This window comes from Rhinolophus sinicus, linkage group LG01 (assembly GCF_036562045.2).
Source record: "Rhinolophus sinicus isolate RSC01 linkage group LG01, ASM3656204v1, whole genome shotgun sequence".
NCBI lineage: Eukaryota > Metazoa > Chordata > Mammalia > Chiroptera > Rhinolophidae > Rhinolophus > Rhinolophus sinicus.
This window is the reverse complement of record NC_133751.1, coordinates 141,038,782-141,057,420: the sequence shown is the minus strand read 5'-3', so window position 1 is coordinate 141,057,420 and position 18,639 is coordinate 141,038,782. Positions and strand designations below refer to the sequence as shown.

Below are 18,639 nucleotides of genomic sequence, written 5' to 3'. Positions count from 1 at the left end.
TTTATTCTAAATGTCCCACATACTTCTATATAACTAAATATACTAAGCCCGTCTAAAGTTACCATCTCCTTGGTAAAACCTCTGTTTATGCTCACAGCTAAGAACAACGGCTCCCTACCCTCAACTCCCATAGAACTTGCGTGGTCTTGATCTCATAGCACTTACCAGCTGCCACTTCGTCAAGGACTTCTGTCTGGGCCCAGACTCCTTGTTTGTACTAATCTCTCAAAGCACCTAGCACAGTGCTTCGTTCATAGTAAGAGGTTCAAGAAATATTGGTCGGGTGAGCAGATGAAATCACGATTGAGTCAATGAGACAATAGCCACAAGAGGAAATCTTTTGAAAGCTTCTGAAAAAATGATGTCTAATCTGCTGTCTGTAACCCCGTGTCTGAGCCATTTATGCTTCCATCGTATCTCTCTTCCTTTTCTCAGAATGTCTACAAAGCTGACCTGGAGTGGCTCAGAGGCATTGGCTGGATCCCCCTGGATTCTGTGGAGCATGTGAGGGTTACTAAAAACCAAGAATGGGTGAATCAGGTACACAAAGTTTGTTCTTCTTACCTGATGCCTGGCCTCCATACCTGCCATGTGGGGATAGGTGCCCTGTAGGGGGAGACCTCTCTTAATCATCACTATTTCTTTGCAGGTGAAATATAAGAAAGCTGCTCTTGACAACTATCCTAACTTCACATGTGTGGAAGACACTCCAGAGATTGTTTTGGCCAAGTTTAACTCAGTCAATCAAAGCGACGTAAGTGTGCTTTGTATGTAATAAGGTACCTGGGTTGGGGAGCTAGTTGTCTATCATTGAACAGATTGGCTTAACTCCAGATAATTGTTTGTAAGAAAATGGGGGTGGGGAGATTATAAGATCATCTTTGGGAGAGAATGTCTTAAATGCCACTAGTAGGTGGTACAATTGTACCCACTTTTAGAGACTATCCATATTCTTCTCCAAATTATTCTGTTAGCTGAAAGACTGAAATTCAACCAGTTAATCTTAATCTCTAAATGTAGACTATTTATTAGGTTGCTAGGTAGATCCTATGAAACTTTAAATATACATTTATAGTAAGGTTCTGTTTTATTTCGTTTTCTCTCCTTAGATAAAATACAAAGAAACGTTTAATAAATTACTAAAGGGCAAATACACATTTTCGCCAGATACACCATACATCACCCACGCCAAAGACATGGAAAAACTCTACAGTACCGTAAGTTCTATATTATGTGATATACAGCCCAGTTCCTAATTTTACACTCTTGTCACTATTCATATTCTTGGATGATTTTGTGAACAAGTGAACTTAGGAGGAGATCGATTATTTTTGTTGTATTTAGTCTTGTTTATTAAAAGTAGCATATGACTGAGAGTGAGTAGCATTTATCCAGCTTGTGTTTTTTGAGCGGCTGTGATGTGCTAGGCACTGAGGAATTAAAGCTCAATGAGACAAGCCTCAGGAGCTCATGCAAGTGAGAAGGACAGACATACCGATAAATAAATGGGTCATAGTGTTAACAAGTGCCGTATCGACTCTGGGTGCACACAGGCTGGAGCAACTACTGTCAGAAAAGAGAAGAAAGGCCGGTCCCTCTTCAACAATCATGTACAAACATCTCCAGCCCACAAATGGAGGACTCACCCTCCAAATTTTCATTCAGCTAATTTAAGGACGATATATGTGTGCGTGTAGTATGTGTGTCCGCTCAATGGGAAGCAATCTTTGGTGATTCTCGCCCTATATGCCAATTTGTTTTCACTTTTATTTGAACTGTAAATATAGTTAGATTTGGTTATAAAATGCCTCAGAGCCTGTAGATTTCATTTGCAACAAGATAAAAGACTCTAGCTTGTCCTTAGATAGGTACACGGATGGCTGTAAATAAAGATTTAAGCCTTGCCTTTCAACATAAATATTTTACCTTGATTTTATCATGTTTTTTTTTTTAGTGGTACCTGAAAGAAATCGCAAGCAGACTTTTGTTGACACATATTCCTTTGTTCTAGATACTGTATAAAGGGGCGTGGGAGGGAACCAAGGCCTATGGCTATACCTTGGATGAACGCTACATTCCCATCGTTGGAGCCAAGCACGCCGACTTTGTGAACAGCGAGGTCAGTAGGACTTTTGCTCTCATAGGTTTGAGAGTCTTTACTGGGGTGTGTGTGTGGGGGGGGCTGGTTAGAAAAATCCCGGTGATTCTCAGTATTGTACCTACTTCACAGCTTAAATACAAAGAGACGTTTGAGAAGCAGAAGGGTCACTACCTGGCTGGAAAAGAAATCAGTGAGTTCCCCAGTGTGGTTCACTGTCTGGATTTCCAAAAGATGAGCAGTGCGGTAAGCAAAGTTCACTGGAACTTTATTTCTGACCTGCCCTTTGTTTTGAGATTAGCTGGGGGATGGGTCAGTCTTGAGACTTTCCGCCACCCCTGCCATTAGCCTTGTGTATATTTGATGGCCTCAAGTTCCCGCCCTTTCCCACCCGCCTCCACTACCAAACACTCAGTGAGGGTCCTGTCTAATTAGCAATGTTTAATGTCTAATCAGACAACAAGGTCACTACAAGGATGGGACATTTTAAAGAAGAATATATTAAAGTATCTTTTTTTTTTTAACCTTAGTGTATTCTAAAGGGACCGGTCTATATTGGAAATAAGACTCTATAAACAAGATTGTTCTGAATAATTTACATTTCCTTTCTTATTTTTGTCTTTTAAAAAAATAATATTCTTTAGTTGAACTACAGAAAACATTATGAGGACACCAAAGCAAATATCCATATCCCCAATGATATGATGAATCACGTGCTGGCTAAGAGATGCCAGTACATTCTCAGTGACCTGGAATACCGACACTACTTCCACCAGTGGACACCTCTCCTAGAAGAGCCCAATGTCATACGGGCCCGGAACGCACAGGAGATCTTGAGTGATGTAAGGGGTCTTTCCTGCAGCTTGTCTTAACAACAGGCTTCGCCCAGCCCTGCCTGGGCCCCTCTGCTCTGCTCATCCCTGTATTCATAAACCCTGCTGCTTTGCAACACAAAGTGCCACCAGTAAGCCACCACTTTTTGGTGTAAGAATCCCTTCTGAGCAATGGGACACCTATGTTACATAGTTAGTCTGTGTAACACTAGACTAAAATAAAGCTACTGCTCTCCTCCTATGCTTCTTTAGGCCAGAGAATGAAAGGCCTGCCTGGGTTTTGGGAGACCCACCTTCTGACCTCTAAGCACCAAGTGCAGCATGAGCTAACAGGAAATCATCAGAATGTTCAACTGTAAGTTCAGTGAGTACCTATCCTCTTTCACTGTCCCTTCTTTCTTGCAGAATGTGTATAAAGATGACTTAAATTGGCTGAAAGGCATTGGATGCTACGTTTGGGATACACCCCAGATCCTCCAGGCCAAGAAATCATATGAACTGCAGAGTCAGGTGAGCCAGTCCAGTCTTCTGGAATGAGCAGCTTGCCGTGGGTCAGCAGAATCTGTGGTGTTCTCAGCGGGGTATTGGCACAGCTGGCCCAGTGCCCAGGCAGAGGAAGCTGCTCTAACAGTGCATGACCAAAGGGAACCACAGGCCCGCTCCCCAGTCAGACCACTCCTGGGACCTGCTGGGTGCTGGACCTTCTCAGTTTGAGTCTCTCCATAGTTGAAGGCATTAAACATTTCTAATGGAAAGTTGTCTGGCCCGTGTTTCCCAGTGAACTCTCAAGCATCAATATCTTAGTTGATCAGGTTAACTTGTAGAGAGGAGAATGCAAATGCATACTTTGACCATAAATAGATAAGTTTTGAAGTGGAAAAAAAATAGATATTTAGAAAATCTCCTAGCACATGGTTCAGCTCTGATAAGGCAGCTGACAGAATATCGAAAACTGAGCAGCTGCTGTCACGGGTGAAGTATGGCATGGAAAAGACAACAAAATGAGGAAGGGGACCTGGCAAAGATCCAGACCCACCCGTGGTCAAGAGAAACGATTAGTTCTGGCCGCCACACAAAGCCTGCAGGACTATAAGCTAAGTTGGCACAAACTGCTAAAGCTGATGGCAGCCCTGGATTTTACCATTCTCAGTGACTTTTGTTTTTCTCCACAGCTACAATACACAGCAGCAGCTAAAGAAAATCTGCCAAATTACAATCTGGTCACAGATACACCAGTTCACGTGACTGCCCTTCAAAGCTACATTAATGCCAGTGAGGTGCGTCTTTCTTGTTTTCTCTTCCAGAACAAGCCATTCGTGTCTTTATGTATTTTCAAACAACAGAAAAGAATAACCCATCTTTTGTTTTTCTGTCTGTAGGTGAAATATAAAGAAAATTATCACCAGACTAAAGACAAATATACGACAGTTCTAGAAACAGTGGATTATGACAGGACCAAAAGTCTGAAGGATCTTTACAGCAGTGTGAGTTGTTTGTTTTTGTTTTTTTGTTTTCTTTCTGTTGCATTTGAGTTACCTTTATTTTCCCCCTTTGGAAACAATACAAAAACAATAGGGATAGGTACTGTATCTGCAAATGTTTGTCCAGTTTTTTTCCCCGGACCTTCCAATTCCTACTTTATCTCATAAATCCTCTTAGTTACAATTAAATAAGCCCCAACTTGAATGTTGCACTATTTCACATAGTCGACACAAATTCAGCAATGTCCCCCATATTGCAGGCAGGTTCCATGGAAGCTATCCTTGTTGACCCTGAATTTGTCCTCTGGTTTCTCCAGTGGCCAGTGGCTTACAGACCAACCGAGGCACACTTGGTTTCCTCCTCTGAATTGATTCATTCAACACACATTTTTTTAAAACTTCATTTTGAAATAATTGGAGATTTACAGAAAAGTTGCAAAAATAGTACAGAGAAGTCCCGTGTCATTTTCTCTGTAGTACAATTATCAAAACTAAGAAATTAACCTTATTACAATGTTATTTATAGACTTTATCCAGATTTCACCAGTTTTTCCACCAAGGTGCTTTCTGTTCCAGAGGCCAATCTAGGATCCTACATTGCGTTTAGTTTTCATGAACTCCTTAGTCTCCCCCAATCTGATCATTTCTCAATCTTTCCTTGTCTTTTTCTGATCTTCACACATATCAAGACTACTGGTCAGTGATTTTGTAGAATGTCCCTCAGTTGGTTTTATATAATGTTTTTCTCATTATTAAACTGAGAGTATGCATTTTTGGCAAGAATAACACAGAAATGATATGCCCTTCTCAGGGCATCACAGCAGGTGGCACGTGATGTCAGTAACCAGGGACGTTGACCTTCATCGCTTGGTTAAGTTGCTCTCTGCTGAACTTCTCCACTCTACAGTTACTAGTTTTCCCTTGGTTATTAATATGTATCTCAGAGGAGATCTTTTGGAACTCTGCAAATATCCTGTGTCTCCTCAAGCTTTCTCTCATATATTTAAGCATCCATTGATGGATCTTGCCTGCAACAATCATTACTGTGGAATATGCCTACTGGTGATTTTGTTTCCCTAACTCCTTCCACAGTTATTAATTGGAATTCTTCTATAAGGAACACTGTCCCTTCTCTCCTGTTTATTTGTTTATATCAGTATGGGATCACAAATATTTGTTTCATTCTATGGGATACAGTTGAATACTATTGTTATTTACTTGGTTGCTCAAATTGTTTCAGTTTTGGCCATTAGGAGTTCTTTCAGGGTGGCTTCTATGTACCTCTGACGTATCCCATCATTGTGTGGTTTTTTTGAGCACTTCCTTACTTCTTGGCACCACAAGATGCGTGAGGCTCATCTTGTATTTCCCCTGTGCCAGACCTGGAATCAGCCACCTCTCCAAGAAGCCGTGGTTTATTAATTGGAGAACAGTATTTCCAAACCAAGATCTAAGCGCTAGCTGTGCTCACTGCCCCTGGGATGTCATTGCTGTGCGGCCCTCTAAGTGGACAGAGCTTAGAAACATATTTTTTTGTTATGTATACTAACCCATGTATGCATGCATATCTGTATTTCTTTCTGTACTTATCCAACTGTATCCATATTTTAAAACTGTGTGTTCATACTGGTATCTCCAATGCAACTCAACACTACAGGGTTCATTCTAGCCTTCTCCCTTTCCTTATTATTGATAACTTCTTTTTCTAACTTGTAACTTTCTTTTTCCTTACCAGCGAAAAGCCGAGTTCTCATTATCTACAACATTTGTGCAAGCCTTGTGTGCACATAAAGTATTTTCAGAATTACTAACCTAAACCCCTGAGAGAAACAAATTCACTAACTGGAGTACAGTTATTTTCGCATATAGATGTAGGCGAATACCATTTTCCAAAATAAATTAGTTGTTTTCCTCCCCACTTCCTTCACTGTAGGCTTGTTATGCATATGTAATACAATTAGATTTACATGGTACACTTTGTATTCCATTTTAGTCCCCTCCCTCATTCTGATTGATTCTGTTTTAATTTATGTACAGTAAATGTCGCTATCTGTAGTAACTAGTACTATGGCTTTTGATAAATAGATAAAGTCATGTATTCGCTACCACAGGCAAGATACAGAAAAATTCTGTATCGGCCCCCAAATTTCCCTCTTGCTGCCCCTGCCCTCTTCCCTGGCATCCATAGAGATGTTTCCTATCCTTAAACTTTTTTCCACAATGTCACATACATAGTACGTAGCCTTTAGTTGTGGCTTCTTTCTTTTGGCAAAATGCGTTTATGTGTTATTCACATTGCTACATAAATCAGTAGTTTATTCTTCTCATTGCAGAATGGTATTCCATTGCATGGATGCACCACAGTTTGTTTACCCATTCACAGTTGAAGGACATTGGAGTTGTTTTCAGTTTTTGCCAATTATGAATAAAGCTGCTATCTATGTTTGCGTAGATGTTTTTGTGTGTACATAAGTTTCATTTTCTCCTGGGTAAATAAATACCTAGGAGTGGAAACAAACATATTCTGAGCTCCCACTAGTGACATAAAAGTAGGGAAGAGTAAACAGGTTTTTTTTTTTAAAAAAAAAATGTTAGTGGTTTTCATCCTCCAGGAATTCTTAGGCCTGTGGGGAATGAATAGCATCAAAAATTCTGATACCTGTCAAACTGTGATAAGTGCTATGGTAGAGAACAAAATAATGGACTGTGAAATTACGGTCGTGGTATTAAAGCAGTTATTCACTTAAGGGTACTGGGATCCTACAGAGTGAGAAGATCTGGGGGTTGTTAGGGCATGTCTGAGGACAGAAACAGAGGGAAAACTGTGCTACTCTGAAGCTAACCAGAATGCATTTGTCCGTATTCACAAGAAGATTTTTAACCCCTACAGAACTTGTACAAGGAGGCCTGGGATAAAGTGAAAGCCACCAGCTACATACTGCCTTCCAGCGCCATGTCCCTGAAACATGCCCAGGACCAGAAACACCTTGCGAGCAATGTAAGTCAAGTACAAACGTGATAGACAGCCTTCCCCCCACCTCTCTGCCCTCCCCTGCTCTCCACTCCCAGGAGTTTTCTGGATGATACATAGGTTGCCCAGAAGTACCCCCTGCATGCCCACAGGGTATACCAGCAAGTAATTCCAGATGCTTAGTCATCACGAACTCTGTGCCCGTGTTTCTTCCTCTCAAGGGCCCTGAAGTCCAGAGGGGATCATAAACCCTTGCAGGAAGCATGCAGATGTGGCCTTTTACGCTACCCACCTGCAAATGACATGGATGGATATACTATTTTGGTCAGGAGTCGGGATAGGCAGAAGACATAATACACCATACAAAATAGACTTCTTAAAAATAGAATTATGTGGGCTGTAGTATAAAAACAAACCAGTGAATGTGATAACTGGTTACTATACCATCCCTAAATAAATGATTAAAAAGAAAATAATTAGCTTTATAACTATGGAATATAAAAATTTTAAATCTTTTGAAATTCCTCTTTTTAAAAGCAGAACTTTTCTTAGGAGAGACATAATTGTAAAGAACCTTAAATCACATGAGCTGTTTAAATATATCATAAAGTCTTATGACCTTTACCCCTTTATGCCAAAAATGTTCTTCAGTAAAACTTTTTATTGCAAAATTCCCTGTAACCTTCAGTGCAGTTCCAATAAAGCCAGTTCTGTTTTAGAAACTTGACCTCTTTTAGAGACTTTTACCTCTTAATGATGAACATTTTATATAACATTTTAGACCAGAATTTCTCAAACCTTTTTTTTTACCAAAACCCACAGTGAGAAATGTATTTTATATTGCAAGTCAACACACACACACACACACACACACACACACACACACACACACACACACACACAGAGAGACCTGAAGTTTATGTAGGTTCTTTCTGACATATGTTTTATAGAAGAATACTAACTGTTACACTAAAGACAATGCACTCTAATTATTTCAATTCCCTTCTACTTATTTAAAAAGATAATGACCCAGTAAATTGATTTCATTACCCTCTAATGAACCTAGAGATGCAAAGTTTAAAAAAAAAAAAGACTGTTAGCTAATATATGAAATTAATTTAATTCTTACCTGGAGAAAAATTAGTACATATGATTTTGCCCAGCCCTAACTGTTTGGAAAACTACAAACAGACTAGCCCAAAGGAGTCCACTTTTCATTCGGGAAGAGAAGTTTTGTACATAAGATTTTTAAAAGCTCAGTAGAGGCTTTTTCCTTTAGTTATGAAAAAAGTTAGAGGTAAAATTCTCGGCAACTTGTTTTTGGAACAAGGTGGGACACAAAGAAATTCATCTTTTAAACCAAGCATTCTACTAGTATTTTTTTAACTACCTTTGAATACTATCTTCTTTATGAATGAGAAATATAAAGAGCATGGAAACAAATATTCTGGAAAATTCTGATGGGAATTTTGGTTGATGTGTAGTTGGTGAAGAGCTTTGCAAGAATTCTAACACAGATACTCCCATCTCTCCCTTTTTTTTTTTTTTCTGAGATGTGGACCTCTGAGTTGTGAAAGAATTGTTATTTTACTATGTGCTAGGAGATTATATGTTAATCTCTGTAAGGGCCTTCCCTCGTAGTTCATGAAATTATGCAATATTAATTAAAAGGCAATATGGCTTACAAACTGAAAGTTGGTTTTCCCAAAGAAGTTGGTTGCCATGTATTTTTGGAAAACCTTGTAGAAACTGAAGCTCAAAAACTGTGTCTCTTACGCGTCAGGCTTATCAGTTATTAAAAACAAAGAAGTTCCTGAGCACATTCCTCATCTTTCACTTATAATTAAGAAAAGCAAAGCCATTATCACAAAAGAGATTTTTAAAAAAATTACGTAATCTTTGAAGTGAGTTGTAGTGGCAGTGCAAGTACTAGTATTGGAATAGAAGTATTAAAAACAGTGTGAAAATGTCATAGCTCTCTTTCGTTTAAAAAAGTACTTTCTGAGCTAGTCTGATTTGAGCCTCAGGATAACCTGTGGCAGGTATGACTGCTGTACCCCCTACCTCTGTGCACAGATGAGGAAAGAATCTCAGAGAAGTGCTGACCCCAAGTGGGCTGCATCTCAGAATCCCATGCTCTTGTAACAGATCTGTTACTCTGCAAAACTATGTTTCTTCCTTTGTGCTTTCTCTCTGTAGATCAAATATCGGGAAGAATATGAAAAGTTCAAAGCTCTTTATACTTTACCGAAAAGTGTTGATGATGATCCAAATACAGCACGATGTCTCCGAGTTGGCAAGTTTAACATCGATGTAAGTAATTTCACAGGACATACTTCAGAGTGAAGCCAAGTTATATAGCCATCTATTATAAGCCAGGACATTTGCTATTAAACATCGTGTATGGCACTGATTGTGCAGATGTGAAGAAGCTAAGCATTATTTCAGCCCACGCTGCTTCTCCTGCCCCCATGAATCTATAGAAAGTGTAAGAAAATTCCAGTCCTCACCCTGCCCTAGACCGATGGCTGTAAGTTGGTTATCCTGGCTTCTCTGGTGCATGAGAAAGTCATGCTATAATGCTGCAGCATGATTTCCTGTGTAATTGGCATGTTATTTTAATGTCACAGCGCCTGTACAAGTCAGTTTATGAGCAGAACAAGACGAAAATCCACCTGGTGCCTGACATGGTAGAGATGGTTACTGCTAAGGATTCGCAGAAGAAAGTCAGTGAGATCGATTACCGCATACACCTCCACGAGTGGATTTGCCACCCGGACTTGCAAGTCAATAGTCACGTCAGGAAGGTCACAGATCAGATCAGCGACGTAAGCCCATTGCTTGTGACGGGCCCCCCTCCCCGGCCCCACATGCCCGCCCTGAAGAGAAGTGGGCTCACCTATTTCTTCTTCCCCTCAGCCTTCTTCGAGTACTACTTTCCCTTACGCCCGTGGGTCTGCCTGGAATTCAGAGCTGACCCTGGGAGCAGAGCCCTATGTGGCAGCAGGGCCTCGTTGCATAATGCATTTCGCTTTTCACCCACAAAGTCCTTCTTGGTCCAGAGGGTGCCCATGTCTCTGGTGTGAAAGTTACAGTCAATGTTTATCTTGCTGACCCCCTTCACTTGTTTCAATTCTCTAGATTGTGTACAAGGATGACCTCACCTGGTTGAAAGGCATTGGTTGCTATGTCTGGGACACTCCTGAAATTCTCCATGCCAAGCACGCTTATGATCTACGCAATGATGTGAGTGTACCTTGTGTTTTGGTTTTGGCTATTGAAAGTATGTTTCCTTCTCTACGTAGTCTGGAGTCAAGGAGAGAGTATGTTGAGTATGGACATTGTCACGGACTGGCGGTGTGTGAAGCGGTCATTAGGATGGCTGAGCCGGAGAAAGATACAAAGGAATAGAGAGCAGCCGTTTCTCAGCGAGGCAGTTGAGCTGCCCCATTGTTCTCTGGGGGAGATGGCTGTTCTCTCCACCTTTTGGACTAGTTTAGATATATTAATGAGCACGTAATTCTCATTATCAGAAAATCTCATTTGTTAGCAGTTTGTGATGCTACAGATAGGATCTATTTGTCAAGAGGGGATTTGCTAGGCAAATTAATACTGTAATGAAGATTTCAATAAGCAAGCTTAAATGTTCCTAGAAGAGCAATTGTCAATCCCCCTAGAAGTCTCTAGAAGCTCGTATGACTGTAAGCATTGATTACGCTGATTGTCATAAAATTCAGATGCGTCTTGGTCTGTTGAATAAGTGCTAATGAATGTGCCACGCGTTAAAAACAACCAAGCCCTCTGTGAACACCAGCACTTTCTGAGACAACGAATGGTCTAACACAGGCTTATTTTCTTCCTCTCGGCAGATCAAGTATAAAGCTCACGTGCGGCAAACAAGGAATAACTACAAGTTGGTCACAGATACTCCAGTCTACGTTCAGGCCGTCCAAAGTGGGAAACAACTAAGCGATGTAAGTGCCCATTGGGGAAGTTACTGTGGACAGTGAGAAAGACAGGGGCCGCCATTCAGGCAGAAGCGACAAAAACGAAAAAAAGACTGGGCAGTGTCTGGCTTTTTCTCATTGGGAAGCCAGGGTGCTAAGTGGGAAACCAGTCTCGGTGCCTTAGAAAGTACTTAAGATTCTGCTCTTGTTTCCTTAAACCTGACGTGTTCAAGGTGCTACCTAGGGTGGAGTTGTAAGTGCTCCAAGTCTACAAAATACTTGGTGCTTTAGAGCTTCCAAAGTTGCTTTTGGTATCATTGTATCAAGAGCAATAGTTTATGTGTCACCGTCTAGGCCTGCTAATAAATGAGAGCTAACTAAAGTAACACGAGAAGGAAGCAGTTAGACAGGGATGGACTCTGAAGTCCACCTGAAGTTAGAGACAGGGATGGACTCCAGCCTCTTCCCCTCATAATCGGTGAGGCTTGGGAAAGGCACGTAACCCCCCTCCCCAGTGTCAGCATCCTTAGCTGTACGGTGGGACAATGGATGGAAAGCACCCGCTACAACGCCTGACAGAGAGCAGGCGGCACAGGCAGAGAGCTGCTCTTTTGTTTTGTTTTTAATTAACCCTACAGCTTAATAAATACAGAGGGTGCCAAAACCATGTATACACATTTTAAGAAAGGAAAACAATTGTATTGAAATTGTAATACCATGAAATGGTAATATCACACGAGCATTCACCTGATAAATGTCATCTTTGGAGTGAATGTCATACAGCACATCGCTACCATAATTCAATTCAACTTCAAAAAGTAATATATAGATAACATCTCTTAAAATGTGTACATTTTTTTGGGCACCCCCGGTATTATCCCACCAGTGAGTTAGAACATGGAGACCTGTTATTTCAGAACTTGTGGTGGTGAAATGCCCACTCTTGCTCTCGTTGGGCCTGAGCTGACCCTCCCACTTATTCCTCTGTGTGGAGCCCACACCCGGCTCGGATCCCAGGGAACAAGGCACATAGTATATCTGGTAGAGTTCTCCAGGCAAAGTGAACCAGGCTCATTTTTAAAAAGAGACTTGGGTTCCCACTGACTTTGCTTCTTCCCAACGCTGCTGGCTGGTTCCCCTCCCTCTGCTCCCCTCGGCATTCAGGTTGTGTACCACCACGATTACGTGCACAGCATCAGAGGCAAAGTGGCTCCCACGAGGAAGACCGTGGATCTGGACCGGGCCCTTCATGCAAACAAGCTCCAGAGTGAGGTGAGCAGTGCAAACTCGGCAAAGTGCCTGGCCGAAATCCCAGACACAGCTTTCAAGGATAGGTCACTGGCCTCTGTAGAAGCGACCTCAGCTCGGGCATCTTCTCAGCCCTGCCCTTGTAGATTCTAAATGCTGTTCCTTATTGTTAATGCTGTTCCATTCACATGAGTTTAAAAACAAAAAAGTCCCAGTGCACAGCCTGCCTTCCCTCTTGGCTGGCAGGACCATATTTTCAAACAATCAAAGAACAAATGGGCATTATCGGAGCAATGTTTACAAGTTACAAAGAAGAGGGGCCACCTACTATCTCTGCTCTCAAAAAGCTTAAAATCAAGAAGACAAAGACGAGGCACATAATCGCAAAAGACCGCTAACAATAAGAGATAAAGCTAGACATTGCTGTTGGAATTCAGACAAGAGAGAACCTGGATTCCACTTGCATGCTTGATATCTCCAGGCTGTGATAACGGATTGGTGCTACATGGGACCCAAACTTTAATGCTACCCCCCTATATTGAGTTTTAGAAGTAATGTGCTTTTGCATATTTTAAATACTATTCTTACTCCTGTAGCTCCCTGAGAGACACACTCTTTAAGGTCACAGACAGAAATTCCTTTCCACCTTCTTCCAGGAGTATGAACATCATGCCCACTTCATAGCCTGATGGCAATACTGTGTTTTCGGAGGGGATAGGACTCCAAAAGATGTGCCTTATAATTATGACTGTCTCGTGGAACTGGTGATGGCTTGAATATCACCTAAGGGTGGTGTGAACAACAGAGGTGGCACTTGGCTGCCTGTTTACTCCACTTTTCCCAAATTCTTGCTAGCTGCCCTGCAGTCAAGTGGGCATGTGTTCAGAAGCATGGAGGAATTATTTTCTATAAGCTCCTTCTTTCATTGCGCTTTTTTCGAAAACAATTGGTGAACAGTAATCTGATTCATTGCCTGACTCTTAGAACGTATTTAATTTCTTCTGAAATCAATTCAGTGGGCATAAGCACCTTAAGTACCTAATCGAAGACCTAACGTGAGCTGGATATGACTTGTTTAACTTGGATCAGTTATTATTTAACCCGCTCTCCCTCCTTCTGGCAGAATCTGTACCGAGGAGCTGGCCGGCGCTCCCTGCCCACGGGATATAGGCTTCCAGTCGACACCCCTCACTTCAAACACTCCAAGGACGCCCAATACATGAGCAGCTATGTGAGTGCTGTCCTTTACGATGGGGTCTGAAGTGGGAGGGGACATGGATATTCATTGATAGTCTGTTCTCATCCCTCTAGTCCCACCCTGAAGGTTCAACATGGTATGATGATGGGAGCCGAGGAGGGGAGACAGCACATTTTCTGGGGGTGCTGGGGAATTGGCTTGCTCCTTTAGTTCGGCAAAGTGCCTGGACAGCCCAGTCGGTCAGCGTAGGACTTTCATGGAATTGCAACTGTGTGAATCTCAGTTACCTCGGCTCAGGGTTCATGGCTGCCACCATGCCTCTGTTTCTGCTGACCTTAGCACAGAAGCATCCTGCGCGATCCCAAGCCATACACTGGAAATGCAAATTTATACACTCACTACTGATGTTAGCAATAATATTGTCTCCCTTCTGCAATGTCTCATTGCAAAAGATACAACATTATCGTGTGTTTCTTTGAAAAGAAAGGACTTCTTTCCTAGCCGCTGGCTCTGATACCTGTCTCACTACTTACCCTCTGTACCCATTTCACAGAAAGCTCAAAGCAGTAGATAGGCTCTCACTACCTGTAGCTTGCCAGGCACTAGCTCTGACACCAACCCTCCCCTACTTTTGAAGAGTGTCAGGTTGGGACTTGATGCATTTACCCCAAGGGTAAGGCCTAGGGACGTTTTGGCTATCCCAGCGACTTTGGCCTGCAGACCATACCCACAGACCAACCATCAGCTGAATAATAAGCTCTCCCTTCCATGTCACCCTTCAGTGTCCTGGGACTCAAACCTTCTGGCCAAGCAGAGTCCAATATCCAGTGGCCCAATAATATGGCTTCCAAAGCAGAGAGTCACAGATTTAATGACCTAATGTGTCCTCCACTAATCATTCCATAAAGCCACTCATCAGTCTTTATTCTCTTGTTTCTTCTTTGCATTTCCTGCTTTACTAGCCATATTGGAGCTAAAAATATAGGTTTTTCTTGCACTTTGCGTACCTGCCTACGGATTTCATCTTGGCAACCTTGAATTTTATTCGTTTCTGGACCTGGCTTTATTAGCCAACAAAATAATTTTAAAGACTTGGATTATTATCGAAATTTTGTCAGTGACTTGTCCTTATCCTTAATGCTTAGAGAGTAACTTTCAGAGCTGAAAGTGGCAGCTCTTTTCTACTTGAGAAATGTAGTGCTTCTCTTTGTTTAGCCATCAGTGATCTCTTTCTGACTTTGCTTTGCAGTTCAAGTACAAAGAAGTGTATGAACACATCAAGGCAAATGGGTATACCCTGGGCCCCAATGATGTGCCCTTCGTTAATGTCCGGAGGATCAACAATGTTACCAGTGAGGTACTGTGAACGCTAAGTCTGTGGGGGAAATACTGCGTTTCAACGACCATGGCTTTGCTTCAGCTACATGAAGAATTGGTTATATTTCAGCTATAAATTTATACATCCAGGAGTAAGAGGTCTTTTTTGTCACCATTTTGATACTGGTATCCCTTGGTCATGTTTTTCTATATTTGGAAATGCCATTGTAGAGACCCCAATCCATAGATGATAAAGCAAATTAATTCCTCCTTTTGACATTTATATTCACCAATCTTTAATAAGATTCTATTTTAGTCTGAACTCATGACCCTGGTTTTCTACCTGAATTATTGGTTTGTATATCTGATCCTGCTATCCAACCATCTGAAAGAAAGTTGAAGACTTTGCTCAAAGTTCTTCACCTAAATAAAATAAATACGATTTACTCTTTTTTCCTAATCTCAATCATTTTCTATATCCTCAATCTCTCCTCTCATGGCTCTTTATGTAAAATATTTGATTTTTCGTTAGTCAACAGATGCTCTTATCATCCTGTATTTCTCCAATGCAGAGGCTCTATCGGCAACTGTACCATAAATTGAAAGACAAGATTCACACGACCCCTGACACGCCTGAAATCCGACAAGTCAAGAAGACACAAGAGGCTGTCAGTGAGGTGGGTATTTTCTTAGGAGAAGGAACAGGCCATGGAACCCAGGTCCACCGATCACTCTCTAATGTGTGTGTTTCTTGGCATTTTTTTCTATAGTTGATCTACAAATCAGACTTCTTCAAGATGCAGGGCCACATGATCTCGCTGCCGTACACACCCCAAGTGATCCATTGCCGCTACGTGGGAGACATCACCAGTGATGTAAGCATCTCATAGGGTCTTTCTGGGCCACTCTTTCCAAGAGGCCACTTGCGTTCAGTATTTAAGCCAACCAGTGGTTTTTCAATAGTCTTTTCCACTGAGTATTTCTAAATTGATTGTACAACTTGGAGGTGAAAGAGCATGGAAGCACATCCCTACTCCCACTCCGTTAGGCAACTTCCTGCTGCCATTTTTTTTTTCTCTCCTTTCTTCTCCTAAAAGACCACTCCATTCAATCTAGGTTTTTCTTCCATCAACATAATAAAATAATAGCTGGGTCCTATTCTCAGCACAGTGTTAGAGATTTAATTTGAAAACCTATGATTTATTTGACTGCAAGCAAACTAAGAGTACAGGGTGGATATATTGAACCAAAATGAAAGTGACATCAATAAAAATGTGTCACTACTCTGTCTTACGTATTCTTGATTTGTCTGTTCTCATGATCAGCTCTATTTCTATTTTTGCCATACAGATTAAATACAAAGAGGACTTGCAGATTCTGAAGGGACTGGGCTGCTTCTTGTATGACACTCCCGACATGGTCCGCTCCCGGTTCCTGCGGAAGCTCTGGGTGAGTGCCCGTCTTCACAACCTGTGGCTTCCCTTGCAGCTTCAAGAAGCTGGGCAGAAAGAGTCTTTACCTGCAGCTAATTTTAAGGGCACATTTGCCCGTAACCCACTTGAACAAGTCATAACCCCCTTCAGATGATCTGTGCTTCCTATCAAAGGTGATGAGCTTAGGAAAATGACAGTTGTTTCTGTCACTGCCTGGGAAGACATCCAGGATAAAGGGAGGGTCAGCCTGACTTGCACATGCCAGCCATTTGAAAGACAATGTGTGACCATGACATGCACACGTTGTTCCTTAAATATTCCTTAAATGATAAATCCACTTTTTGTGTTGGGTTTTGTTTTGTTTTTCAGTCTAATTACCTGTACACTGATAATGCAAGGAAGATGCGAGACAAATACAAAGTGGTGCTGGACACTCCAGAATATAGGACGGTGCAGGAACTGAAGACGCATCTGAGTGAGGTAAGGATGCTGAGGGACGCGTTCCTCTAGTGATCGTTTCTCAGGCGACTACACGAGGCAAAAGATGTCCCCTCTGACTTTATGTACAGAGTGGCTACCATGTCTAAACAAGTCAAATGACCTCAGTTACTTATTCCTTTTGAATGAGATGAAAATATCGATACTTATCTTACTTATGACTATGATGGCTGCCAGTTTGCATGATTATATAGATTAGGAAGTCCTTCTGTTTTACCCTGTTGTTGTAGCCTCCAAACTGTATTTATTTCAAAAGTCTCTCTCTCTTTAGTTCCTGCTATCAGGAACCCTAATCATGGCAGTGCCATTTGAAAAGTCTTCAATGGCTTCCTGCTCTGCTTCCCACTCAATCAATTCCAAAGTACTTAAATGTAAAAACCTCTAATTTGTTTGACGACCCATCCTTTTCATCTGCACCACCTGGCACTAAGCTCCTGATTTATTGGAGTTAGTTTTGTATAGATCTGATGTTCTCACCTAAACTGTTGGTTCCTTGAGGGTTGGACCCCACCTTATTTAGCTGTGTATCCCATAGTGCCCTGACTGTCATAGAGGTCCTTGTTGGCCCATGACTAAACCTGCTTTGTAAAGGTAAGGGCATTCCACAGATGTCAGTGGTTGCTCTTATTACAGATTAGCTGTCCATTCGCATCCAACCCTCAGTTTGTCTGTAGTCTCATCCATCAGACCTCATCAAGGTGAGCCAAGCATTGACTGTCAGGCCACTTCACCGACTCCCCATTCTCAGTAGTTCCAACGGCTACTGATGAGGAATCACTTATGTTCTTGGTCTTAAGAGATGCCCTGGAAAAACAAATGTTGCCCTCAGTGGCGGGGATGTACAGCTTCCTACAATCTCAGTAGCCAGAGGCAGAGGATGATAAATTCCCCAGCTGTTACAAGTGCTACAGCGAGCCCATTTGCTTTCCTGAAAGCTTCCCTCTGCTATTTCAACCAGTGCTAGCATTCAGATAGGAATGCTTATGTTCCTTCTTATCTCGGTAAAGGCACTTCTCCACTTGGGCTAAGTATCAGAATCATCTGTAAAATATGTTTAAACTGCCCTTCAGTAGTCTCTGACACCAAGCCCCACACTAGACTCTGATTCTCTATGTCTGCTCATGTGCGTGGTTTTACCTGCTTCATGGATGATTCCAACACACCACCAGTGTTAGGAACCACTGCTTTAAAGTATCACATCACTCCTCCAGCTACCAAATAACAAAACATTGTTTGGCAACTTGAACTGCTTCTCTGTAAAGGTAAGGGCATTCCACAGATGTCAGTGGTTGCTCTTATTACAGGCTATCTCTGAAATACCTTTACTTCTCTTGGATACCTGGGTTCAGAATTATCTAAAACTTTCGTTTCTCCTCTTCGCAATTTCCATTGGAAATTTTATACGTATTGTGCATCAACATTAAGAAGAATAATAGTTATTTTTCAGTAGTGCAGTTTCTCCCGCACTTGTCTCACCATAGAGTCACCTTGGCTTGATAAAATATTGATCCAAGCTACTCGCCTCGATCCAGGCAGTCTGGGGCAGGGACTATAAATCTGTTTTTAATAAGGATTTGGGGAGTTTTTAGGATCAGGAAAGTTTGGGAAACACTGG

General features: G+C 41.7%; 1 protein-coding gene across 31 annotated transcripts in view; it reads left to right on the top strand.

The window, feature by feature from the left end:
- The window catches only part of NEB (nebulin), a 182,740-nt gene that overhangs the window by 111,795 nt on the left and 52,306 nt on the right, over positions 1-18,639 (top strand). For all 31 annotated transcript variants that reach the window (XM_074336297.1, XM_019737446.2, XM_074336259.1 and 28 more), the window contains 21 exons: positions 436-540; positions 650-754; positions 1,110-1,217; positions 2,012-2,119; positions 2,231-2,344; positions 2,743-2,940; positions 3,337-3,441; positions 4,104-4,208; positions 4,311-4,415; positions 7,303-7,410; positions 9,583-9,696; positions 10,014-10,211; positions 10,525-10,629; positions 11,253-11,357; positions 12,495-12,602; positions 13,702-13,809; positions 15,026-15,133; positions 15,666-15,770; positions 15,864-15,968; positions 16,444-16,542; positions 16,896-17,006. In XM_074336297.1, coding sequence (XP_074192398.1) covers positions 436-540; positions 650-754; positions 1,110-1,217; positions 2,012-2,119; positions 2,231-2,344; positions 2,743-2,940; positions 3,337-3,441; positions 4,104-4,208; positions 4,311-4,415; positions 7,303-7,410; positions 9,583-9,696; positions 10,014-10,211; positions 10,525-10,629; positions 11,253-11,357; positions 12,495-12,602; positions 13,702-13,809; positions 15,026-15,133; positions 15,666-15,770; positions 15,864-15,968; positions 16,444-16,542; positions 16,896-17,006 — 2,427 coding nt within the window. The remainder of the gene's footprint in view (positions 1-435; positions 541-649; positions 755-1,109; positions 1,218-2,011; positions 2,120-2,230; positions 2,345-2,742; positions 2,941-3,336; positions 3,442-4,103; positions 4,209-4,310; positions 4,416-7,302; positions 7,411-9,582; positions 9,697-10,013; positions 10,212-10,524; positions 10,630-11,252; positions 11,358-12,494; positions 12,603-13,701; positions 13,810-15,025; positions 15,134-15,665; positions 15,771-15,863; positions 15,969-16,443; positions 16,543-16,895; positions 17,007-18,639) is intronic.